This window comes from Haemorhous mexicanus, chromosome 7 (assembly GCF_027477595.1).
Source record: "Haemorhous mexicanus isolate bHaeMex1 chromosome 7, bHaeMex1.pri, whole genome shotgun sequence".
NCBI lineage: Eukaryota > Metazoa > Chordata > Aves > Passeriformes > Fringillidae > Haemorhous > Haemorhous mexicanus.
The window spans coordinates 28,768,905-28,792,909 of record NC_082347.1 but is presented as its reverse complement, the minus strand read 5'-3'; the positions used below and the strand labels follow the sequence as shown (position 1 = coordinate 28,792,909).

The window sequence follows — 24,005 nt, the reverse complement described above, 5'->3', positions numbered from 1 at the left end:
AAAGGGCTTCTCTCAGCTCTCAAAGGTGAGAAATGGCAAGGCACAGAGATTTGCTGTAGTAGTTCTCCAGCCAGTTTGGAGAAATTTGCAGCAAACTGTTCCTGCCTTGCCATCAGGCAGACATATGGGAAAAGTGTCCAGTGGTCAAATGGCAGTCACTTTCTGCATGGCACAGATCCCCTGGCCATGGTTTTGGTCAGAAGAGCCTGCCAGGAATTTGCTAAAGAAAGCTGGTTATAGGGACTTCAGCCTCTCTGGCTTTGTTCTATGGCCAGCTCCACATCTCAGCCCTACTCCACATGTGCCCCACTGCTCCGTGCCACAGTGCTACTCCTGGCAGCCTCCAGGCAAGCCCAATGTGGGAGAGAGAGCTCTGGCCCTGGGTCCAGGCTGAGGGTGCTGTGAGCCCTGCAGCAGCAGCAGGACCTGCTGCACATGGACAGAAGGCACAGCACAGTTATGCAAGATCTGAAGGGAAGGAGAGGAGGAATCTGGGCTGGGTATGAACAGAGGATATTTATCAATATAGAGAATTCTTTTCACGTTCCTTGCTCTCACACATGCACATCCATGCCTGTACCAGGCACAGAAGGGCCATTAGTCCATAATACATCCAAGTGGCTTCCCAGGGAGTCTCAGAAAAACAGAGGTCACCTTCAAGAGGACCCCCACCTGTTCCACTAACAGGATGCTGTGTCCTTGGGCAGGGGGAACACCCGAGAGTCCTCAGGAGCGCTGGGACTTCAGACGGTTCCTGCGGCCGGCCTTGGCCCCGCGCTGCGCTCCCTTCATCAAGCCCTTGAACTGGCCCTGCATTTTCGCCCGCTTCCTGGAGGGAGCAAGGAGCAGAAAGCTGGTTTGGTGCAAGCACTGGGCACACCTAACCCATGGGGATGCTGCTCCAGACTCCGCAAGGAGTGGCACAGCAGATGACAGGGAGCTCCCAAACCCACCAGAAAAAACCTTAACAAAATGCAGGATCAAACCCGTTCCCACCCCTGTGCCCTTCCTGGTTAGCCTCACCTTCTGTTGAGTTTAGCTCTGTTCAGGGGGATGTAGGCATAGGGGTCAAGTTGGCCCTTCTTCTTCACATCACCTTTACCTTTCTGTGGGAGACAGCGACGTGAGAGAAGATGCAGCACCAGGGAAGACGCATGTGTCCCATTCCAGTGCAACCCTGCCACCCGGCTATCCCAAAGACTGTGTTGCAGTGGGGCGCCAGCTCAGCACACTGCCCTGGGAGCTGATTTCCCACCAACATGATACTACAGACACCTGCTTTGAGCAGTGAGCAGGAACTGTCCATGGCAAGGACAGGACAGGAACTTTGAAATGGGCTGGCAGTGTTCAGAGATACTGCGTGTTTAGCAACTCCTCTTGGAGCAGAGATCCTCTCCAACCTTGGTGCCACAGGACCAGACTCCCAACAAAAATGGTGCTTTCCAGACCCAGTAAAATCCAAGCATCCCCACAGACAAACCCCGCAACCCCATGGGTCCCTCACCTTGGATCTATACTCTGCACCGAAGGCTGGCTTCTTGTTCAGCGGCCGATGGATCCCAGAGCCTCCAGCTGGAAAAGAGAATGAGTGTTGGAAGGGGGTCTTGGGCCTCCCCCTGCCCAGTTCTAGGCTGTGGAAGCTGTTCCTGTTTTTGTCTCCAGCTCTTGGTGTCAGGACAGCAGAGGGTGGCCATTTGCCACAAGTAAAATCTCTGGAGAAATGTGTAGAGAACTGTCTGAAATTATTTAAAGTAAATGCACCTGGGGAGAAATAACACCAAGCACCAGTTCAGACTGGAGGCCAACCTGCTGGAAATCAGCTCTTCAGAGAAGGACATGGGGATCCTGGTAGCAAACAAGTTGTACATGAGCTGGCGATGCCCTTGTGGCCAAGAAGGCCAATGGTGTCCTGGGGTGCATTAGGAAGAGCATTGCCAGCAGTCAAGGAAAGGGATCCTGCCCCTCCAACTCAGCCCTAGTGAGGATGCACCTGGAATATTGTGTCCAGTTCTGGGCTCATCAGTACAAGACATGCATGGAGCTCATGGAGCTGGTCCAGTGAAGGATTAAGGGACTGGAGCATCTCTCTTATGAGGAAAGGCTGAGAGCTGTTCAGACCAGAAATGAGGCATGCAGAAGGGGACCTCATCAATGTCTGTAAGTATCTGAAGGGAGGATGTCAAGAGGATAGCACCAGGCTCTGCTCACTGCTGTTGGGCAATAGGACAAAAGGCAATGGCAGAAACTGATGCACAGGAAGTTCTTTGCTGTGTGAGTGACTGTGCACTGGAACAGACTGCCTAGTGAGGCATTCTGGAGTCTCCCACAATGGAGATATTCAGGAATCATCTGCATGCAATCATGTGCCATGTGCTCTGGGATAACATACGGTTCTGGCTGTCTGGGAAGCCCCAGACTGGGCACAGGCAGAGGACCTACCCCTATACTGAGAAGAGGTTCCACCCTCAGCGTCCTCATCATCTGGCTCCTCTCTGAACCGACGCTTCTGACTTTTCTTCTGCAGAAAAAGACAGCAGGAACCCTGCAGCTGGCTTGTCTTTACAGTTCTGCCCTCCCATCATCCCCAACCTCCTGCTTCCTCCCATAGGCACCAAGAGACTTTCCAGACAGCACATACCCATCCCAGACAACTTCCTGCACCCCTCCAAGCAGCTGGCAATTGCCTGGTTCCCACTGGCCTCCTGGGCAGAGCTGCAACTGCCATGGCACAGACAGTGGTTTGGCAAGGATGAGTTCCCCCATCATCACCTGGGGACCATGAGCCCCATACTCACGCTGCGGAGCCCCACATCTTGCAGCACATCTGCCATCTCCTCATCTGCTCCTATGGTACAGGATAAGAAAGTTAGTGTGTGATGAGGGCATGGCAGAGCCCTGGTACTGTGCTAGCCCCTGGAGGCTGTGGCTGTAGCAGGGTGTCTCTGCTGAACCAGCACCCTCCTGATGATGTAGGTGACTGCTTCCCCTGGGCACCAGCCCAGAAGAGAGCCACTCAATGTGACACAAAGCCATGCCAATTCCTGCCCCTTCCACTCAGATCCCCCCAAGATCCCACGTGCAGGTGGCAGGATGAAAACCATTCAGAGACCCAGAGCAAGTCTTGAGTGGCCCCTGTCAGCCCAGGTAGTACCTTTGCCTTCATCATCCTCCAGCTCCTCTTCCTCTTCATGGATAATCAGGCGTCCATCCTCAGACATCTGGAAATCATGGCTCACTCCTCTGGACCGCTTGGAGCCTGGCTTGGTGGCTGCTCACAGAGAAATGGGTCAGGGCCTGGAGAAGGAACCAATTCTGGGGGCAGCAACCCCCAGGGTCCCTGTGCATTGCAGCAGCCCCTGCCCCATCCATCCCTCCCTAGCCCCATCTGAAGCTCTACTCCTTACCCAGCACCCGCTGGGACACATTAGGGTCCAGGAAGTTGAGGGGCTCATCATCTTCCCCTTCCTTGAGCCATGCCTGGCCCTTCTGCCGTGCTTGCTTCCTCCACTCTTTGTTCCGATGCCGTTCCTCCTCTTCCTCTTCCTCATCCTCTGAGTCAGCGAGGATCTCCTCCATACTGGTCAAAAGGTGGAAAGGATGATGGAAAATGGATTAAGCCCAGGGGATGCACCCTGCCCCACAATGAAGAGCAGCCCTGCAGATGTCTCCAGCATCTCTAGAAGCACCAGCTGAGCAGATGCAGTGCCAAGTCCCCTGTGGGGGCTGCTCTTTCTTCCCCCTGTGCCTGTCTTCACCTGTCTCCTCTGGGCTGTGGTGGTGGTGCCTCCTCCTCATCCATATCTGCAGCTGCCTTCTTCAGGGCACGCTGCTTGCGGCTCCGGGACTCTGCCTTGCGGATGTTCACCAGCACCTTATGGTACTCGGCTGGCAGCAGTCCCTTCACCAGCTCAAAGCTGAGTAAACACACAGAGAGCAGTCAGCACCCACCTTCCCCTGCACTGCTTCCCAGAGAGCTCCCTCACCACCCCAGGAGACCCTGGCTTACCCGAACTTGCGGATGAACTTGATGAAGAGGTTTCGCAGCTTCATACGGAAGTGGCGCCTCATGTCATCTGAAAGGTTCCCCACAGCCTCCAGCTGTCAGGAAAGAGACCCTCAAGACCAAAGCAAGCCTGCCTTGGGGACCCAGCCTCCCAACCTTTATCTGCATGGCCACCTTGTTCACCCTGGTGCCATCTTTCCACTCCTGCCCAGGTAAGGCCGTGGGGAGGTGTCCATGCTTGGCAGTGCTAGTTCATGGGGCTGTTCTGGCACATCTATGCCAGGATTCAGGAGATGAGCCTCCTCACTGCCATCGCAGCTACTGAGATCAGGGTTGTTTCCTTGGCTCCCAGACAGAGTGCAGCTGGAGATGCTCCCGTCTGCCCAAGGCAGACACAGCTCTGCCCCACCACCCTCCTCAAGGCACCCTGTGCATGATCTCACCATTGTCTGGACATGCTTGGCCAGGAGCTTGGTGTCCACCAGCAGCAGTGTGACCTTCAGGAATCCCAGGGCTGCCTTGACCACATCCCGCGTGCGGGAGGCCAGCAACAGGCAGATGTTCTGCAGGAGCTGCTCCACCACACTGAACTCCAGGTGATCTGCAACCACGGTGGGACTCAGCCACAGATAGCTTCCTCCCAGCACCCACCTTCCCTGAAGGGCTCTGCCTCGTCTCCCCAGCCCTCCTGCTCACCTTTGAACTCGAAGAACAGGCGGGTCAGTGCCAGCACGGTGCAGCTGATCATGGTGACTGAGCCAGTGAGCCCCACGTAGATGAGGAGCAGGAACCGCTGCATAGCCTCTGCAAGAGGGGGATGACTCAGGGCCCAACTCACTCTGTGTCCAGCAGGGTCCCTGGGCCATTTCAGCAGAATGCTTGGCCTGGGTCTGACCTCCCTGGGGCCAGAGTGGCTGTGGGGCTGAGTAAGTAGAACAGAAGCTCACCTTCAGGAGTGGGTCCAAAGCGGATGAAAGCATGGCCCATCTCCACAAGCAGCATGAAGGCGTTCTTGCGGGCCCCCACTGACACCTCCTTGGTGCACAGGATGACCTGAAGGAACACAGGCATGTCACTACTGCTGCCACTACCACAGCCAGAACCAGCCAGCTCTTCACAGGGACCATGCTCACCTCTGGGACCAGGGCAGTGACAAAAGGTTCGTGCTCTGCAGATAGCTGCTTCACAATGTGGAACAGGCATTTCAGCCGGGGCTGGGGAAAGAAACGGATGAGCACTGGTACACCCAAAGACACACACCTGCCTCCCAACCCATCCCTTCCCTTCCAGCAGTGGCTGATCAGCACCACCACTGCAGCCCTTGTTCTCACCCTCTTGGCTGGCGATGCTGCGCTCTTGAGCGAGTCCAGCAGCACTGCCTGCAGGTCCTGGAGGTGGGAGTGGACGAAGGCCTGGCAGGGAGCATGGGGAGCAGCACACACCTCCTCCAGCACACGGTACGCCTTCTTCTGCATGCTGCGCTCTTTGCTCTGCAGGGACAGCCAACATGCTCCCACTGTCAAGGCAGCCCCTCACCATGATGTCTGAAGGGACACCAGGACCCCACACCACCCAGACCTATCCCCTGCTCAGTCCCTAGAGTGTGGGTCCAAGCTGGGAGCAAGCAGAAGCATCTCTCAGGGCTGAGGACCAACTCACCTGGAGGGAAGGCTGGATGGTACGGTACAAGGAGTTCAGGGACTGCTCATCAGCATAGGGTGCCATTGCCACTACCAGGTCTAGGATGGAGAGTCTGCAGCAGAGAAAGACACACAGCTGCAGCTGTTAACTGTGGCATCACATCCTGAGCAAGCTGGGATGCTAGCTGTGAGTCACATCAGGTGCACAATGGTGGCAAAGCCCACACAGGACAATGCCCTAGGTGGCAATGCCCTAGTGCTGCTCACCAGGAGTATGCCAGGAGTTTTACCCATTAGCATCAGCTCCAAGGTGTTACCTGGCAAACTCTGAGCTCTCAGGACTGGTCAGCTTTGCACTGGCTTTCTCCAGCAATCCGCACACCATCTGCAGGGCAGGCAGAGAGCAGGATCAGAACTGATTGAAGCAAGTGCTTTAACAAGTTTACAATCCACCTGGCAAACAACTTGCTAAGGGATTTTGTGGAGACCAGAAGCACCAGTGAGTCCAAAAAGACCTGAACAAATTCACAAAGAGCTTGTGCATAATGGGCCAGATGTGAGTGCAAGGGTGGGAAATCCCAGACCATGGGCTGGAGAGGTCTCCCTGCCTATGAGGGCAGGAAGGGCTGCTCTCCGATCAAAGCCTTTCTTCCTGTCCTCATCAATCAGGCCTGCACCAAAGCCCCATCACACAGCCAGGACAGCTTGCCCCAGTGCCCCACAGGCCCCTCACCTGAGGATCCGTGATGGTCAAGTAAGCACGGACAGTGTCCAGTACAGAGCGGCGCTGAGCACTTGTGCTCCCATCCTCCTCAGGTTGGCTGTACACGTTGAACAGGATGGGCAAGAAATTTTTGGCAAAGCGACCCACTTCTGCCCGCTCTGCATCTAGGGGAAGGATGACAGGGGACTACACATCAGTATTTCCCCCACCCACAGGTGGCAAGAACCCACCACAAGGACCTGTTTTCTCCCAACCTGTCTCGCAGCCTTTGTGGATGAGGGTGCGCAAGGCCTGGCACACAGTGGGGCGGAGATCTGGGCGCTCACTGATGGCCATGCCCAGGGTGCGGGCCAGCCCCTTGAAGGCCCCCAGCACATCTGTGGGACAGGTACAGAAGCCAGGAAGCAGAGTCCAGACCTGGAAGGCAAAGGAAAAGGTGGGAGGCCATAGTCTTTGTCCAAGTCACTGCTCCCCAGCCTGGTGCCAGGGGTACACTATGGCAAGGCTCCCAGGCACTGGTTGTTACCTGCCACTGCAGTGTCTCATAGATCTTGGCCTCCACACTCTTCCCAGCCTGGGTAAACTCCAGGGCTGCAGAAGAGAAAGAGATGAGCGGAGCAGAAGATGTTGCAAAACATTCTTCCACCCTAGGGCAGAGAAGAGAGGTCCCACAGAACACCCTGGACTGCTGAGACCCCTAACATGCTGCTCTCCTCACCTCTGCTTTTCAGGGCGGCTGCCAAAGGCAAGAAGTAGCTGGTGAAGAAGCCAAGCCGTGCACCCTGCACGTTGTCCCGCAGCACTGGCAGGAGCCAGCTGCGGGGGAAATCCAGCGTCTCCCTGGGGAGGAAAAGGCATGGGTCAGGAGGGTATGGGGCACTGCCAGCATCAGCCCCTGGGCACAGGGCACCTTCACCCAGCCCCAAAGCTGGGCACACGTAGGCTTAGCAGCCATACCTGCAACACTGCATGGGGACTGAATGGGAACATAACAGCTGCAAAGCTGCTACTCCGTGACTGTACTCACTCCTTGCCATTGATCTCCAGGGGCACAGCTTCCAGTAGCACCTCGGGACCCATGGTGCTCACAGCAGCCCCCACTGCCTGGTCCACTTCAGCAGTGTAGGGAAAGTGTGGGGAGAGACGCAGGTCACACAAGGACTGGAGACACTGTGGGAACGAGGCAGGACAGTCACAGAAGAGCCATGTGCACAGGGCTGGCACATATCACTCTGCCTGCCCAGGGATGCCAGCTGCCCTGCATGTCCCTGTGTCAAGTGGCCACACACAGACAACAGATCAGGGCAAACAGCATGGCCCTGCTCCAGCTGGAGGGGACAATACAGCCCAGACAGCAGCACAACCACTCCACTAGCCTCTATGGATGAATCTGTGCCCTTTGAGACTGGCTCACCTTCCTCATGATGGGATGGCACTGCTTCCCACATGTCTCAAAGAAGACCTCCAACACTCGCAGAATTTCATCCCATGCTGCATGGAAACGGTATGTCAGCCCTTCCTCCACTGATCTGGGGAGAAGAAGGCAGATGGTCACACTGGCAGTATTCAGGGTGCCCACCAGGCCTGCTAGACCCCATTGAGGACTTGGGCAGGGCACAGCCAGACCCATGGGCAGCCCCTCCCACATCGCTGCTCCTCACCTAAACATCTTGCATAGGTAGGCAGCGGGGGCTGGGGCAGATGCAGATACAGTGCCCACATCCTCCATGTGGGGAGCAATACACTCACTCAGGATGGTCTGCAAGGGCAAACAGGAAAAATGGGACAGCTGTTGGACCACAGAACCCCCAGCCTCACAGGCACAGAGGGGCATACCCCTTGCTGGCAAGCCCCAAGCCCCATGGCAGAGCCCCCCACAAGGCCCAGGGTATCCAAGCAGGTAGAGGTGTCTGAGTGTGGTACCTCCAGGGTCTGTGCTGCTGCTGACACCACCTGGGAGTGTGGGGAGAGGAAGCAGTTCATGGCAGCAGAGAAGAGTCGGGGCAGGTGAGCCCAGCACAGGTCCTTCTGCAGCCTGGAGAGAAAAGCAAGGCCAGATTAGAGACCAGGCAGGCACCTCTCCCCATGCCCAGCCATGGCCCCTGTCTGCACCTGCCCAGGTTGATGTGTGCCCTCTCCATGGTGGACAGCCAGGTCAGCAGTGGCTGCAGGTCACTCGTGCTGGGGACGTAGTCATAGAGAGCCTGCAGAAGCAGAAGGTTGGGTAGGTGGGTGGGTGCTGTGCAACTGGCAGCTCTGTCCCTCCCCACACTGGTACCCCACACTCACAGTGATGATCTGGGCATTGAGCTCAGCTGGCAGGCAAGCCACACTGGCCTGGGCGCTGAAGAGGCTGTGGAAAGCTTGCATGGCACACGCTGTCACCAGCTGCAAAGGACACGGTGTCAGGATAGGGGGCTCTACTTCGAACCCACTGTCCCCTCTCCCAAAGCTGGCTCTGCCCTGGAAAACCCAGCACTACTGCAACTATGCTGCATCTGCATAGCCTCCCTCTTCCACAGCAGTCAGGATGGCAAGCTGTCCTGGGCTCTTTTCCATTTGCATTCTGCAATTCCAGGCTCCCACTTGACAGCTGAGAGAATTTGATCCCTTTCAGAGTGTAGCCCATGGGGAAAGGGTCTGCCCTTGTCATCCCTGGAGCGGGAACACTCACCACATGGCTGAGGGTCATGACTCGGAGCAAGGTCTCACAGCAGGTCTTCACCACAGCTGCAGGGAAGCAGGGCAGCACGTCCCGCAGCAGGGCAAGGACATGCAGGGTGGTGGTGGCCTCCTTGGCACCTACAGGAGCAGAGCAACCTGAGTCTGTGGGACACCACAGCAAAGCCCTGCCCAAGGCAAAGCCTCTATGAGAGCAGTGGGGTTTACCCACAGAACCAGGGTGAACACTCCCCTAACTTCTGGAAACATGAAAGCACTGGAATGGCTGAGGAGGCTTCAAAACACCATAGGTGTCCCAAAGATATATCATACCCTCCCAAGCAATCCAGTGTGCTGCAACCTCCCCTCTTCCCTCCAAATCCTTATTCTCCCACAGTGGCAGAGTCCCCCACATGCAGCTACAGACCCCATGCTCCAGTGCCCCACACCTCCAGCTTTTTCAATCTCCTGCACACAGAACTTGGCAGTGGAGGGTGCTGCAGGGTGATGCTCAGGGGCTGCATCGCCAAACATGAACTCGCTGCCCCTCAGGACAGAGCACACGCCATACTGCGCTGCTTTCCGCACCTGCGGGAAGAAGAGCCCAGGTGGGTAGAAACTACAGACCCAGGGTACAGCCATCCCCAGAAACAAACCCCCAAAGCAGCATCATCTCCTGCCAGAAGCACTGGGCTCTCACCTTGGGCTTGGTATGAACACAAAAGCTCAACAAGCCGTGATAGACCTGCAGGGTGACAGGGTAGCTCCAGGCTGCCAAGTCTTGCTTCCGTAGCAGTGTGGCCAGGCAAGAGAGAACCTATAACAAGGGAGCAGCAGGGGCATTAGCATCACCCCACAGAGACATCTTCCTTTCGCTGCAAGGGCCTCAGGCCAAGCACCCAGCACCACCCTACATCAGCAGCCTTGACCCCAGCACTCAGCAGACCCTGGGCAGAGCTGACATGGCTGGCTGCCTCTTGGCTACTCACCCATCGCAGGGCAGAGGTGGAGCTGCTGCAGGCCTGTGAGGACATGATACTCATGAAGGCTTTTGAAGCATCTGAGAACTTTTTAATAAGAACAGGGCTCGGGACTCTGCCAGGAGAAGGGAACATATCAATAATGTGAGGAGCAGACAGCTAGTAGCAGTCACAAAGGAGACTGCATCACCAGCTCACCCCAGCTGGATTTCTTCCCCAGCCTGGGGAGGGAGGACAGCACCAATCCCTTTTCCATGATGGGGTATGGTAGCTGTCTCTGCTTCTCTGCCAGCCACTCACCGCTTTAGGACAAGGTTAAGCAGGTAGGCGACAGCAGACAGCGACTCGGGGGACTCCACTGCCTCCAGCGTGGTCATCTGGGAACAGAAGGTGGCTAAGGGATGGGGTGCAGGGGGTCACACCAGGCCAGCCCTTCCCCAACCCCTGGGGAGAGGGAAAAGAAACCAGGAACAGCCCAACAGCATCTCTGCTGAACAAAGCTACTCAGGCTACAAGCACAGACCTTTCTCCATCCCTTCTCAGAGCCCACCCACGCTGCCAGCAGCAGCTCCCCTCATGCCCCTTCCATACAACCAGCACTCACCAGTGCAGCAAAGTATTCTGTCTCACTCTCCTTGCCGCCCCGGGAGCGGATCACCTCTGTCACAGCCGCCAGCACGGCACAGATCTGTGAGCAGCCAGCAAAGCAGGTCAGCATCTCTTAGCCTCACAGCCAGGGGCCCATCCCCACCAGACACCCCCCTTCCCCAGCCCTGCTCTGCCCGTACCTCTTTGTGAGCAGCAGAGTTGGATTCCCAGAAGCGCTGCACCTTGCTGAAAGTGACATTTGTGCAGTCGCTCAGCCCACTCAGAAAGGTGCCAGAGGATTTCTCTGTGGCAGCCTCCTCAGCACTGCCTTCCTCCATTCGCTGGGTGCTGTCACTCGCCCGCTCCAGACGCAGGGACCCCGACTGCAGCTCATTGTGCAGCTTCACTGCATCCACTGTCAGGTTACTTTTCTCTGCAGGGTGAGAGATGTGTCAGAACTGAGGAGTCACACTGCTCCACCATTCACCCAAAAATCCCCCATGCTCCCCTCCCCTCCCAGCCAGACTGGCTTGGCTGGAGCTCATATCCAGCATGTGGAATACAGGTTCTGCTTTGCCCCAAAGGGCAAAAGTACGCAAATAACTGTAAAGAGCTCGTCATTGTCGTGCAAAGAAACCAGAAGATCATCATATCCACTCAAACGTGTGCCTGCGTGCCAAAGCTTTAACACTGAGGTGCTTCTTGTACTCTGCCCTATTTATCCTCTTCCACCTGAAGCCCTAGCAACCAGACAGCCAGGACAGATGCTTTATGTCCCTGTGAGTCCCAGCCATCAGTCTGCAGCCTGCATCTGCAGGAAAAAGATTTCCTCGGCTAGGAGCAGCCGGTGCTCTCAGAGTCCCTGGCACAGTTTGGTTGACCTTCCCCATCATATGGCCGGCTGAATGTTAGTTTGTCACGTTCCTCCTCACACGGCAGCACTTAGAGGTAAGGCCATGGGCTTTGGGGAGCCTCGCAGGGCGACAGGCACTGCAGCATGCGGTGCCCCATTCTACTTCTGAGACCCGGTGTCACTACGAGGTTAACTCCTTACGCCGTGGCCTCGGTTGTCCTCCCAGGTTTGCTGCCTCCGCCTACCCTGGAACTGTCAGCGGCTCCGCTCCCACTCCTGCCCCAGCCCCAGCTTTCGGAGGACCCCAAGGTTCGCCCCACAGCCCTCCGCGCCCCTGCACCCCTCCGGGAAGAGCCGGGCACATGTCAGGAATCGCTTGCCCCTGCCCTTACCCGCCGGCCGGCTGCAGAAGCGGCTGCGGGCAGCCAGACGATGCTGGCGGGTCTCGGGGTTGGAGTCGCTGCTGTGGCCCTTCCGCCAGCGCTTCAGCTTGCCCGCGGCTCCCGAGCGGAGCCTACCGCTCCGCGCCATACTGGACCCGGCTCCACGTGCGGCCGCGCCCAGAGCCCAATTTCCGCTTCCGGCGCCAGCCGCCATCTTAAGTGAGGGCAGCCATCAGGGAAGGCCGCGTCCCGGCCGAGTGGGCGAGAAGTAGTGTCGGGGAAGCTCAGCGGGGTCGTGCCCAATCGGGGCAGAGTTGGGAGACCTGAAGGGCCCAGGGGCAGCCACCGGCAAGAGCCCACCAGACATCCCCGTGCCCGAGCCGCGGCCCTGTAAAACCATTCAGACCAAGCCCGTAGCCCCGGCCGAGGCGTCACGTGTTACGTATTACTGAGTGTCGTGACGTCACAGTGACGCCATGTCCTGAAGGTCGCACCGCCCTTCGCGGCCGCGCCATGTGGTACGTGCGCCTCCGCCTGGCGCGCGTTCAGCGCATGCGCCTCCCCCCTCCCGGCGGCGGCGCGCGGGGCGGGGCGGGGCCGAGCGGGGGCGTTAATCGCGCGCGGCAGCGGCGTGAGGAGCAACGCGCCCCGGTCCCTCAGCCCGCCATGGCCGCCGCGTACCGGCTCGTCCTCGTCCGCCACGGTGAGAGCGCCTGGAACCTCGAGAACCGCTTCAGCGGATGGTACGACGCCGATCTCAGCCCCGCCGGGCAGCAGGAGGCGCGGCGCGGTGGCGAGGCCCTCCGAGGTACCGGTGGACCAGGGAGGGGGTGCCGGCTAAGAGGGGGGTCGCGGGGGACGGGGGAACGGGATGCGGCCTAGTGCGGCTACGTCGAGCCTAACGGGTGCAGGTTTGGGGCTCTCTGATGCTGGGCGAGGGCCTCCAGTGCTGGGTCGGGGGTTCATTGCTGCTGGGGGAGTCGTAGGTACTGCAGTGTCTTGGTTATCACGTACCGGTCTCGTCCTGGCCGCCGCCGCTTTCTGTAAAGACGAGGACGCGACCGGTACCGGTGGGGTGAGGCCGCCGCCCTTGCCCTTTTCACCGATTGCATAAGGCCGGGCATTCACCTTCCTGGTCTTCCTCCGCCTCCCCCTTTCCTCGTATTTTCTAGATGCCGGCTATGAGTTCGATATCTGCTTCACCTCGGTACAAAAACGGGCGATCCGTACTCTCTGGACCGTCCTGGATGCCATTGATCAGATGTGGTTACCCGTTATCCGGACCTGGCGCCTAAATGAGAGGCACTATGGGGCTCTCACGGGTTTGAACAAGGCTGAGACAGCAGCGAAGCACGGTGAGGCACAGGTCAAGATCTGGCGGCGCTCCTATGACATCCCTCCGCCTCCCATGCAGTCTGACCACCCCTTCTACAGCACTATTGCAAAGGTAAGAGCCATTGCTCTTTGACTGCTTTGCTAAGAGTCTCTTAAAAGACACCTGCAGTGTGGCCTGGGTTCCTGTATAAGGTCTCCTGTGTCTCTGTTGCATTATGTGGGGCCATTGTGCATGGTGCTGGCAGACTTTAGGCTGAGTTTATCCTGCTTCCTCCCTGTGGAGTTGAACTCCTGGGCATTGTACGGACAGATCCAAAGAAGAGGGCACAATGTCTTTGTTAATTATTAGTGCCATGGATGTTTGATCTGGTTTCTTTGCCTGGATAGGCAATGTACGACTTTTCCCAGAAGGGCACATGGCCCTGACTGTGGCTCACTGCAGCCCCAAATCTCAAAGGCACTTTCTTGCTTCCAAGCCTGGCTTTGCTTAAATGTAGTGGGTCCTCAAGCAGAGAATCTTGGGGAGAGACAAAATCTTGCCACCTTCTTCCCACCCTGGATGGGGGCACTGGGCTGCTGTGTGAGCATGATCGTTCTCCCAGGATCGCCGCTATGCCGACCTGACAGAGGACCAGCTGCCAACGTGCGAGAGCTTGAAGGACACCATTGCCCGGGCTCTGCCTTTCTGGAATGAGGAGATTGTCCCACAGATCAAAGAGGGCAAACGAGTCCTTATTGCTGCTCACGGCAATAGCCTGCGTGGGATTGTCAAGCACCTGGAAGGTAGGTCACCCCTGCAGGGGCATCCTGGGGACCCCTCCTTCCCCAGCTGCCACTGTGGGAAGGTGCAAGAGTGACGGCACCGCTATGTTTGCAGGCATGTCAGAAGAGGCCATCATGGAGCTGAACCTGCCTACTGGCATCCCCATTGTCTATGAGCTGGACAAGAACCTGAAACCTGTCAAGCCCATGCAGTTCCTCGGGGATGAGGAAACCGTGCGCAAGGCCATGGAGGCTGTTGCTGCTCAGGGCAAGGCCAAGAAGTGAGGGCAGGCAGCAGAGCACCATGTAGTAGAGCCCCCTGCCATCCCCCACCCCTCTGTTCACACCCCCACAGTTGTAGGAACTCGGAGCTGTGGAGCTGGAGGCGCTCCCCACGGTTAGGCCCATTCCCTCAGACCAGGCTCCCCTCTGCAGATAGGCTGGGGGCTCTGGGGCGAGGACTGGACATGGAGGTCTGGTGTGAAAGGCAGCCCTGTCTCTGCCAGGCAGCGACCCCACACTTGTCCATGCTGTGATCCCAACCCTCAGACTCTGTCTGCAGAGGGACAGGCCAAGCAATCCCTTGCCATGCCAGGCTCCTCCTTTGCTTTGCATCCCTGGCAGCTCTCGTCACCTGTTTACTGTAGTTTTGTCACTTTAGTCCTCCCGGGAGCAGTGAGGCAAGTGCAGTGCTGGCAGTGACCAAGGTGGGTACCCCATCCCCTCGTGGGTGCATGGCACAGTGACTGGGCTGCCACTGGAAGGGTTGTGTTTTGGTGCATGTGGTACAGCACCCCAGGGTGGTACTCGTGACTTTGGGCTCAGCTCTGCCAGCCCCTGCTTTAACTATACTGCCTTCAGACAAGGGTGAGGGAGGAAGCCTGTTGCCTGGAGGTCTGTGTCTGACATGCTTCCCCCAGCTGATGCCCATCCTCCTCCTGCTGAAGCAGGTGCTGTTGTGTCCCATCCCTCAGGCATGTGTCCGTGGCCTGTCACTGTGGCCCTCCCCCCTGCCGGTGTCATGAGCCTGGGCTTGTACAGGGTCAGTGTAACTGTCCAACCATAGCAGCCATCTTGTTCCAGTTCAATAAAGGAGTAATGCGCAATAAGGAGGTGTCCACGTGTCTCTGGGCCATCTGGGCTCCGTGCTGCCAGTGTGTGCACGTGCAGCAGTCACTGCTGGGCACAGACATGAGCGTGTACAAGCTGTGCCAGGCTCAAGGAGCAAAGCTCAGCTCTGCAATCTCTGCCCAAGAGGGTGATACCCTGCCATGCTCTGGTTTTTCGTCTCTGTGTGCCACACCCTCATCCCAAAGGGCAGGGCATGCATATGTGGCCTAAGGTGATATGGCCCCAGGCTCTTCTCAGCCACAGCCCACACTGGTGCGCTGACACAGGCTCTGCTCCAGGATTGACTCCTATGTGGGGAAACCAACCTGGTGAGGTGAGTGTGCAGCACAGCTGCAGCCCAGGGCTCTGTGCTTTTGGCATCACTGCATCACTCTACCAGCAATGAAAATGTGCTTCCTTCTGCCCCTGGTGCTGTGGAAGCTGTTCCCTGACCTGCTGTGCTGCAGCACCCAGACCAGAGCGCCACCAATAGCCCTGGCTCCCCCACTGTAAAGAACAAAGCAGGAACCTCTCAAAAAAAATTTATTATCCACAAGTAGCAAACCTGGCCTGCCAGTGGAGGCCTAGCTGAAGCTGTGAAGGAGGTGGGAGCCCAGGGGCTGCTCTGGCTCCACAAGCCCCAGTGCTGCAGCCCCCTGCCCCCCCTCAGGTGTTATGTCTGCAGGAACTGGGGCTGCACCCGGGCCACCTTACGGAACTCCTTGGTGTGTGTCCGGGGGCACTGCATCTCACACCAGCTGATGGGCACCATCTGCACCCCTGGGGACACAATATGTCAGGGTTGCTCCTTCCCAAACTTGCACTCCTCCATGTGGAGAGGGAGACAGCTGCATCAAGCTGCCCCTAAGGCAGGGATGAGGCAGAACTGTTTCAGCTCAGACCCTGTCCTGTCCCTACCTGCCTCACTGCGTGCCACCACCACGCCCAGCTCGTTCTCTGCTGTGCTCAGCAGGTAGTTGGACTGTGCATCCCCCAGGGAGATCTGGTTTGACAGGGGTTAAGGGCAAGACTTCCACAAAGGAGCTTGAGGTGACCCAATGTCCCTGAGGGGGAAGGATACAACTTTGGCCAGGACGATGTCACTGGGGCGGAAGCTCTTGTACACTTCTACCTGCACAGGAGAGAGCCACATAGCGCCAGGCTGCTGTCAGTGGGGGGACAGGGCCCCAAAAGCAGAAACCAGGGGGCAACGGGTATAGAACAGTTCCTGGCAGTGGCTCACTGACCTTATCCTTCTCTGTGGCTCGGATATCTTCTCTCCTGAAAAAGGAGATGGAGGGATCTGAGTGCCAATGAGTACAGATGACTCTCAGCCTGTGGCAGAAGCTGTCCCAGCCTCCCTGGGTGCTCACCAGGGCCTGCTGGACACCAGCCCAGTGCTCAGGGCAGAGCTCCAGCTCAGGGCAGCCAGCTGCACTGCCCACAACAACCTTCCTCCCCCTGAAGGGAGGGGATCCTAACCTTTTCCCTACCGTATGGTGCCTCGGAAGGTGGATTTCAGCGGCGTGGAGCCAACATACAGGATATGGACCTTGGCAAAGCGAGAGTTAATACTGCAGACCTGCATGTAGGAAAAGGGGACTCAGCGGTCCAGGCAGGGAAAGGGCAGGGAGCAGGCAGGGCTGCACAGGGAGCTCAGGTCTCACTTGGCCTTCTCCAGCCTGTGACCAAGCAATGGTGGGACACCTGGCAGCAAGCCAGGTGAGGAAGATTATACTTGTGCAATTTGAGGCACCAGAATAAGGCTGAGACCTGCAGTGATCCCAGTCCCTCACCCACCAACAGGAACATAAGAAAACTAATCCCTGGTCTGTGTCATCCTTTCTACAAGCTGCTTGAGGCACTGACCTGCACACTCCCTGCCCCAGAAAGAGTTATGGAAGGAGAGCAAAGAAAATCGTCCCCTCAAGCCTACCTCAGTCTCAAGGCAGGTGTCCCTCATGCCAGTACCCTCTTTCTTTGTGAGTGAGGGACTCAAGGGAGCCCTTGGGCTGCCCCTGCCCTGGTGGGAGTTGTACAGAGGGGACTAAGAAGCTCAGGGACTCCTCACCCCACCCTATCCGTGTGCAGGAACGAGGCTCAGAATGAGACAGAGTCGAGGCCCATGCAGCTTGTCAATGCAGCGCTCCAGTGCCCCACCTTGCATGTCACCACAGCCCCCACGTTGGGCAGGAGCTGGGACTCGCTGTCTCTCACCACCGACACCACGGGAAGCTGCAGGGCAAGACACGAGGGTCAGCACAGGGCACAGCTCGTGCACAGGATCACCAGCCGAACCCCATCGGAGTCCGATTCCCCGTGGCAGCCCAGTCTCCAGGAAGGCTGTGGGACCTCGACGCACAGCACTCAGCCCTGGGAAGGAGCAGCCGTGCCGCGCCCGCGCTCACCTCGTTGTCCTCATTCTTTCTCTCCAGACAGCCAGCCAGCGAGGAGAAGATGAAGCCATGACGAGTGTAGGTGCCGCTACCAGCCGTGGCCTCCTCCGTGCTGCACAGCCGCTCACCTGCGACACAGGGGCTCAGGGGCTGCCGGGGACCCGGGCCCGGACCGCCCCGGGCACAGCGCTCGCTCCCAGCCGGCCTTGTGTGGCGCATCCCCGGGATAAGCCCTTCCGCACTGCCTCGTCCCCTACTCCTCTCCTAAGCCACCGCGTCCCCTTTCCGAGCAGTAGCAGCCCCAGCCCCAGGAGCCCCGGGCCGCACTCACCAGGGACGCAGTAGCGTGCGGGAGGCGCCATGCCCGTTGCCGAGAGGGCATCACCCGAAAGACCTAACCCTATTGGTTCCAGACGTCAATGGCGCACTGTAAGTGTCGCGGGTATTGGTTCTCGCCTACTCGACGTGAGGCATGCTGGGAGCTGTAGTCCGGTGACGGCAGACGGTGCTCCCGGCATGCCGTGCGCGGGAGCTGCCCGTGGGCCGGCGGGGCCCGGGCATGGAGGCGGCGGGCGGCGGGCCCAGGTCGGCGGCGCCGGGTGGGGGTGTCAGGGCCTTGTGAGAGGCTGTGGGCTTGTAGGAGCTGTGGCTACCGTGGGGCTGGGTGGCGGATACAGAGGTGCTCTGGGGCGGGGAGCGCGGGGGCCGGGAGGGGATGGGGGATACACCGTGTGCTGTGGGGCAGGAGGGGCTTGTGCGGAGCCCGGAGGTCGTGGGGTGTGTCGCCATGGGGTGCGCTTGGGATGGGAGGCAGCGGGAGGAATGCTGCTGGTCTGGAGGGGCCGGGATGCTGCGGGCAGGGAGAGCCGGCTGTTTCGGGGCTGGATGCGGTGGGGCTGTAGGCGTGGGCAGCCTTTGAGGATGGGGCTAAATAGCGGAAAGTGTCTTGGCGCTGTGGGGCTGGGTGCTACTGACCCGCGGGAGCCGGGCGCTGTGGAGCCACCGGAGGGTGCCACAGGGCTGCGCTTGGGTGCCTGGACCTGGCAGGGGAAGGCCTTCTCTTTTCCTGGGGTGGGGCCAAATCCAAGGATCCCCACCCCTCGGCTGTGAGTTTGGCAGTGCTCTTGCCTGTGCTGGTGGTTGCTGTCCCATTCCCCTGGGCTCGGTGCCCCGCTGGGATGTGGGGACGGCCGTGGGCAGGTCGATGGCTGGATCCCAGTGCCCGGCTGGGCAGGGGAAAGTTGCGTGGCTCTGGTGGAGCCTCATCTCTGTGGTTGTGCTGCTATCTTCAGGCAGCTGTCTAGAGACAGTGGGTCTTGCTCTGGAGCAGGCTGGCTGCCTCCTCTGTGCGTTCCCTGCCCAACAGCTGCCGCTATTGTAGGTGAGGAAGCTGTGTCTTTGGAGTTAAGGGCTGACCTCAACACCTGCTTCTGGCTGCAGTATTTTGTCTTTTACCACACTGACAGCACAGGGATGTGTGTCACCCAAAGGCTGCATGTCACGAAGTTGTTGCTCCTCTTTGCACCAGCTGAGTTTCAAAGAAAAGCTCCTGGCAAACCAAAGGGGAAATGTGGAGAAAAGGGTGATGCAAGCATTTGCATATCCCACCTCTCTCATACCAGGGCAGGAGCCATGCTTGTGACCTGGAATGGGCTGCTGGGTCTGGGGTCCTCATATCCAGCAGATCCCAACCTTAGGGTCAACCCCACAATCCTCAGGCACAGTCAGGGAGAGCCCTGTCTCCTTTGGGCAGCCCATCTGGAATGCTGCAGCTTCTGCCCTCACCCTCCCTGCTGCTCCCCAGGGGCTGTTTTGGTGGGCACAGCAGTGCAGAGAGACGATCCCTGCTGGAGTGACTCTGAGCTCGGGCACCAGTGCCTGGCACCAGGCCAAGGTGAGTGCTTGGCCCAGGCTCAGAACGTGCCTTGGCAGGACCCTGGGGCAGCCTCGCTGCTTAATATTGATGGGTATTGCCTGCACGGAGGCCTGGGGCCCCCAGCCCTGCAGATCATTTTCCCATGTGCTGGGCCAGATCGGGTTCCTCGTCACTCCCAGCAAAGCTCTCAGGCAGGACAAGGGGCTCAGCAGGCAGGGGACCACTGGCCCAGAGCAGTCCCTGGGTCTCTCATTTGCTGGTGTGTGGCACTGTTCAAGGATTCAGGCGAGGAGAAGGAGGAAGTGTTGGGACTCTTGGAGTGAGGCTGTGGGGTTGGGAGGGTGGCCTCTGCAACTTGGTCCGGAGGTTGAGGTGAAGGCAAGTAGCATCCTTCACTTTAAGGAGGGACTAGGGGAGGAGGGGTAATCCTTTACTGGCTCGTCCACATTTTCCTTGTGTGGATTCCCCTGTTCATGAACATGTTGGGAAGGGCTGAAATAATTCCTGGAAATGGCCCAGCATCCTGGATGTTCATGCCTTCTCTGGTTTCCTCTGAGTCAGACTCTCCGTGTCACTCCCCCGGCCCCCTCCCCGCTGGGAAAGACGAGATGGGACCAGAGAGCACCTGAGCCCAGATGCTGAGGGGCCTGTGCCCCCTGCTCCGTGCAGAGAGACATCCCAGCGACAGCGGCCCCGTGGCCTCCGGGAGCTTGGGCTCAGCTTCTTCAGCTCGGCATCCTCGTCAGTTCAGGGAGCTGCACTGCCGACATCAGCGCGTCAGGGAGGGGAAACCCCTCCGGAGGGACAGCCAGGCAGCAGGGTGGCCTGCCCACGCAGAGCTCCTGTCCCCCCAGGCGTGGTGTGGCAGGGATGAGGAGCCGGCAGCGGATGTTTGCTGCGGTGATGCGCCTGCTCCTCAAGTGCCTGCGGCTGGGGCGGCGGCGGCGCTTCAAGCTGGTGCGGCAGGTGGAGCAGCTGTGGCACTACGGGCACCTCTGCCTCCGCTCCCTGCTCTACAACTCCTTCACCAATGGCGATGTGGTGCTTGACTCTCTCTTTGAGCCGGTCTACTGGCTGGTGGACCATGTCACCCGATGGTTTGGTGTGGTGAGTCGCCCTCATGGGGCAGGGTACATGTGGTGCTGGGGCAATGGGCTCAGGGCTGCCTGTGCTTCAGGCAGGAAGTGAGCTGGGACCTCAGTGTGTGATTCAGATTGGTTCCTCTGGCTCCATCCTGCCCGTGCCTCTTCCCAGGCAGCAAGGGGCAAGCACTGCCCACTCCAGTGACCAGGTCCCTTTCCTGTAGGTGTTTGTGGCACTGGTGATTGGGCTGACGAGCTCTATTGTGGCCATCGTGTACATCTGCCTGCTGCCCCTCATCCTGCAGACCTACACACCTGCCTGGATATGCTGGCACCTCGCCTATGGACACTGGAACCTCATCATGATTGTCTTCCACTACTACATGGCTATCACCACTTCACCTGGGCACCCACCACAGGTGAGGCACCAAGTGAGCTACAGATGATCACAGCCTGGTGATGTTGTTGGAGGACGCCTCTAAACTGGGGAAGCTAGCCTGGGCAATGCAGAGTGGGGAGGCAGCAGGGCAGCACAGAGAAGAGCAGGAGTGTGAGATGCAGGGTTTAAGATGCACAAATCTCTTCTGACCTGTGCACAGGCCAAGAATGACCTCACTGGTGTGTCCATCTGCAGGAAATGCATTGCCCCTAAGCCAGCTCGCACCCATCACTGCAGCATCTGCAACAGGTAGGACACCCTCCCTCTGCCTGGGGCAGCCTTTGGGACCCCGTTCCTCACCCCCTGCCCCAGTGTGAGACAGGGGCCCTTCTCCTCTGCTCTGCCCCCTCCTTGCCCTGTCGCTTGTAGCCTGCAGGGCTGGGGGGTGCCTGTCCCCTCCCAAACACACCACTTGCACTGGCTCTGACACTGGCACTGGTCTCCTCTCTCCCAGGTGTGTGCTGAAGATGGACCACCACTGTCGTATCCTTCTGCAGTACTAACCAGTGGCACACTCCTGGGGGGAACCAGCACTGCTTCCCCCTTCTCTCCCAGTCCCTTCTCTTGAGGAAACAGTCAGCATAGGAATGGGTGATGGGAGCAGGGCCCAGAAGAACTGCCCTGGTCCCTGGGTTGGGTTTGGACCCATGGTCTGTCACAGTTATGTACCTTTAACCCCAGAGGCAGCCTGGCTAAACAACTGTGTGGGACACTACAACCACCGCTACTTCTTCTCTTTCTGCTTGTTCATGACCATGGGCTGCATTTACTGCAGCATCAGTGGCTGGGACATGTTCCGGGATGCCTATGCAGCCATTGAGGTGAGCAGCTTCTCCTGCCATGCACCAAGACTGCCTGGCTTCCCCAAGCTGAGCTTGCAGAGCAAGGTTGGGCCAGGCCCAGCCATATAGTGACTTTGCTTCCCCTCTCCTCCTCCTCCTGCAAGGCCCCCAGCTGCTCTGGTCCTGTGGGAGTGTGAGGGGAAGGGTCCCTGTCCTGCTCCTCTGAGACACATAACTGGTGCCCTGTTTTCCGTCCCCCTAGAGAATGAAACTGCTTGAGAAGGAGAGACTGCAGGTGGCTGCCAACCAGGTGGGACATCCCTGCCCCCCAGCTGCTCCAGGCAGTGTGGAGCAGAGCTGCTGTGCAGGCTGGGTCCTGCTTGGGGCTCCATTCTCAAAGGAGCATCCCACATCACAACCAGCCCCCATGTTCATCTCACATGTCAGAGAGCTGGGGCTGGTTAGGCAGCTCTGCTATGGACAATGCCTCCAGCAGCTTGGGGTCTACCTCTCTGCACCCAGCTTCCAGGGGCTTGGGTTGGTGACAGCTTCTTGGCATGTGCTGCTCAGGCCATGGTCTCCTGGTGAAGCTGCAGCACTACATACACATCTTTCCATGACCACCAGCTGCAGTGTCCTGACCAGGCCCATGGCTGCTCCCTGCCCCCTTACCTCCAGCCCACTGTTCCTCACACCTGTGCCAGCTCTGGGTGTCTGTCTGTCTGTCTGTCTCGTGGCTATCCCAGCTGCCCGCCCCCCCACCCTGGCTGTTGCATTAGTTCCAGCTGCAATCCTTTCTTGCTGTCCAAGTTCTGCAGCAGGGAAGGGTGCAGAGATCCCTGTCTGGCTTCAAGCTGTAAAGCATTGTGGGTAATCCTCCCCATCTGGTCCTTTTTCAGACATACTACCAGACCCCACCACCCACCTTCTCCTTCCGCCAGAGAGCTTTCCACAAGAGCGTGGTCTACCTCTGGGTCCTGTGCAGGTAAGGGGGCCCAGGGGCTGGGGAAAACAGAATGAGTCCTGTCACATTGTTCACCATTTACCTGCCTGTAGCTGGGCTTGCTCACTCTAGCTCAGATGTTACTGCCCTGCCAGCCTTTGGGCCACAGAGAAGGAGAGATTTTGTCTCTGTCACAGGAGATCAGACAAGCCGACCCACTTAGGTGGCTGTGGGTGCAGGGAGGTAGCCTCAGCCCCTGCCAGCTGCAGTGTCAGGGAAGGAAGGCCTGTGTTCTACCTGCTGTCCCTTGTCATACCTAGCTCGGTGGCACTGGCCCTGGGTGCCCTGACGCTGTGGCACGCTGCCCTCATTACCCGTGGGGAAACGAGCATTGAACGGCACATCAACAGAAAGGAAAGGCAGAGACTGCAGAAGAAAGGCAAGGTGAGCAGAGCCCATGGCATGGGGGCTGGCTGGGGCAGAGCCAGATGTGATGTGCCTTTCCCTGTCCTGCAGGTCTTCAGGAACCCCTACAGTTACGGCGGCTGGGATAACTGGAAGGTGTTCCTGGGTGTGGATGTGCCAAGGTAAAATCCTGGGGAAGCCCCTGCCTGAGAAAGTGGTGGCTCAGCAGCCCTTGGGGTTGTCGGGACAACAGGGGCTCTCCTTGGGCTGCTGGGGGAGAGGACAACAGTGAACATTGATCCCACATTGCACTGGGCTTTGTAAGGTGTGGAAGACGTGGATTTCATTGACCTTGTGCCTCAGGAGCCCTGTCTGGTGACAAGGTGGCTTGCTCAGCACACCTTTGCCAAGAGAATCTGAGCTGAGGAGCTCAGCCATTGTGGCAGCTCAGGATATGGTTCCTCAGAGCTCAGAAGCACCAAGACTTCACCTTTTGGCTCTGGCCTCACTTTCCCCACAGGCACTGGCTCACCCGTGTCCTGCTGCCCTCTCCTCACCTGCCCCATGGGACAGGCCTGAGCTGGGACCTGCCTCCCTGCGTGACAGAGCAACGCGCGCCACTCCTGGCCATCTGAGGCCCTGTGCTCTGGACATCCCTTCCTGCAGGCAGGGGAGCATGTGGGGAACCCACTCCACACTGCAGCTTCCTTTGGCCAAAGTGCCTGGCAGAAGGCTGGCACATATCACTGACTGGAGCCAGAGCCATGGGAAACGCTATGGACAATGTTGGTGCCTGGACACCTGCCCTCTTGGCGGCTGCAGGCAGCCCAGGGGCGAGGTGTCAGAGCTGCTGCTCCCTGCTCCAGCTGGACGTGCTGCCCTCATTAGCACAGGTATGGGCCAGCATTGGCCCAGCTCAGCTCTCTGAAGGGCTGGGCGCAGAGGATGGCACCCCCAAGTGCTCCCCGGGAAGTCTTTTTAAGACCATCTACTAAACACTGGTTTTTTTAAGGGAGTCTGTTTTTGTTATCTTGTGGGGGACA

At 58.4% G+C, this 24,005-nt stretch overlaps 4 protein-coding genes across 15 annotated transcripts; 2 read left to right on the top strand and 2 right to left on the bottom strand.

Moving 5' to 3' along the window:
• Positions 1-497: 497 nt before the first annotated feature.
• Positions 498-12,025, bottom strand: RRP12 (ribosomal RNA processing 12 homolog). The gene is made up of 34 exons (XM_059851781.1): positions 11,842-12,025; positions 10,797-11,029; positions 10,613-10,696; positions 10,309-10,385; positions 10,018-10,123; positions 9,729-9,845; positions 9,478-9,616; positions 9,042-9,169; positions 8,657-8,755; positions 8,480-8,571; positions 8,291-8,402; positions 8,029-8,126; positions 7,782-7,896; positions 7,395-7,537; positions 7,086-7,207; positions 6,894-6,958; positions 6,622-6,784; positions 6,377-6,531; positions 5,961-6,028; positions 5,663-5,756; positions 5,335-5,493; positions 5,137-5,217; positions 4,951-5,056; positions 4,700-4,807; positions 4,447-4,604; positions 4,007-4,098; positions 3,756-3,914; positions 3,405-3,577; positions 3,152-3,268; positions 2,796-2,845; positions 2,440-2,518; positions 1,505-1,572; positions 1,024-1,106; positions 498-829 (listed from the first exon to the last, which is right to left on the bottom strand). Exons 1-34 carry the CDS (start codon positions 11,978-11,980, stop codon positions 727-729), a joined length of 3,885 nt encoding a protein of 1,294 aa, XP_059707764.1. The 5' UTR covers positions 11,981-12,025; the 3' UTR covers positions 498-726.
• Positions 12,026-12,330: 305 nt separating this feature from the next.
• Positions 12,331-15,038, top strand: PGAM1 (phosphoglycerate mutase 1). The gene is made up of 4 exons (XM_059851782.1): positions 12,331-12,640; positions 13,005-13,279; positions 13,770-13,950; positions 14,045-15,038. The coding sequence occupies exons 1-4, from the start codon at positions 12,346-12,348 to the stop codon at positions 14,212-14,214; spliced, it is 921 nt and encodes a 306-aa protein (XP_059707765.1). The 5' UTR covers positions 12,331-12,345; the 3' UTR covers positions 14,215-15,038.
• Positions 15,039-15,565: 527 nt separating this feature from the next.
• EXOSC1 (exosome component 1) lies at positions 15,566-17,915 on the bottom strand. The gene is made up of 8 exons (XM_059851779.1): positions 17,767-17,915; positions 17,448-17,563; positions 17,200-17,274; positions 16,533-16,621; positions 16,287-16,320; positions 16,121-16,171; positions 15,958-16,042; positions 15,566-15,819 (listed from the first exon to the last, which is right to left on the bottom strand). Exons 1-8 carry the CDS (start codon positions 17,795-17,797, stop codon positions 15,713-15,715), a joined length of 588 nt encoding a protein of 195 aa, XP_059707762.1. The 5' UTR covers positions 17,798-17,915; the 3' UTR covers positions 15,566-15,712.
• Positions 17,916-17,932: 17 nt separating this feature from the next.
• Positions 17,933-23,973, top strand: ZDHHC16 (zinc finger DHHC-type palmitoyltransferase 16). Of its 12 annotated transcripts, none has more exons than XM_059851768.1 (12): positions 17,933-18,020; positions 19,240-19,329; positions 20,166-20,418; positions 20,618-20,812; positions 20,993-21,081; positions 21,287-21,315; positions 21,520-21,653; positions 21,877-21,924; positions 22,514-22,599; positions 22,755-23,001; positions 23,074-23,144; positions 23,483-23,973. In XM_059851768.1, exons 3-12 carry the CDS (start codon positions 20,182-20,184, stop codon positions 23,595-23,597), a joined length of 1,251 nt encoding a protein of 416 aa, XP_059707751.1. In that variant the 5' UTR covers positions 17,933-18,020; positions 19,240-19,329; positions 20,166-20,181; the 3' UTR covers positions 23,598-23,973. The 12 variants fall into 12 exon arrangements, with proteins under 12 accessions (XP_059707751.1, XP_059707748.1, XP_059707749.1 ...); XM_059851765.1 differs by having other exon boundaries at positions 19,873-20,418; XM_059851764.1 differs by having other exon boundaries at positions 17,948-18,020; positions 19,154-19,329; positions 19,873-20,418.
• The last annotated feature ends 32 nt before the right edge of the window (positions 23,974-24,005 follow it).

What these genes read in the sequence shown, in the direction of transcription:
- RRP12 (XM_059851781.1), bottom strand. Translation starts at nt 11,980, where the DNA reads ATGGCGCGGAGCGGTAGGCTCCGCTCGGGAGCCGCGGGCAAGCTGAAG. An exon ending in CTGGAGATCAATGGCAAGGA is followed by an intron (nt 7,208 to 7,394) that starts GTGAGTACAGTC and finishes TTTCCTCCCCAG; the next exon opens with GGAGACGCTGGATTTCCCCC. An exon ending in GTGCAGAGTATAGATCCAAG is followed by an intron (nt 1,107 to 1,504) that starts GTGAGGGACCCA and finishes TGTCTCCCACAG; the next exon opens with AAAGGTAAAGGTGATGTGAA.
- PGAM1 (XM_059851782.1), top strand. Translation starts at nt 12,346, where the DNA reads ATGTGGTACGTGCGCCTCCGCCTGGCGCGCGTTCAGCGCATGCGCCTC. An exon ending in CGGTGGCGAGGCCCTCCGAG is followed by an intron (nt 12,641 to 13,004) that starts GTACCGGTGGAC and finishes CGTATTTTCTAG; the next exon opens with ATGCCGGCTATGAGTTCGAT. An exon ending in GATTGTCAAGCACCTGGAAG is followed by an intron (nt 13,951 to 14,044) that starts GTAGGTCACCCC and finishes CTATGTTTGCAG; the next exon opens with GCATGTCAGAAGAGGCCATC.
- EXOSC1 (XM_059851779.1), bottom strand. Translation starts at nt 17,797, where the DNA reads ATGGCGCCTCCCGCACGCTACTGCGTCCCTG. An exon ending in GAAAGAATGAGGACAACGAG is followed by an intron (nt 17,275 to 17,447) that starts GTGAGCGCGGGC and finishes CTTGCCCTGCAG; the next exon opens with CTTCCCGTGGTGTCGGTGGT. An exon ending in ACATCGTCCTGGCCAAAGTT is followed by an intron (nt 16,043 to 16,120) that starts GTATCCTTCCCC and finishes CTGTCAAACCAG; the next exon opens with ATCTCCCTGGGGGATGCACA.
- ZDHHC16 (XM_059851762.1), top strand. Translation starts at nt 17,995, where the DNA reads ATGGAGGCGGCGGGCGGCGGGCCCAG. An exon ending in CACCTGGGCACCCACCACAG is followed by an intron (nt 20,813 to 20,992) that starts GTGAGGCACCAA and finishes ACCTGTGCACAG; the next exon opens with GCCAAGAATGACCTCACTGG. An exon ending in TGCAGGTGGCTGCCAACCAG is followed by an intron (nt 21,925 to 22,513) that starts GTGGGACATCCC and finishes GTCCTTTTTCAG; the next exon opens with ACATACTACCAGACCCCACC.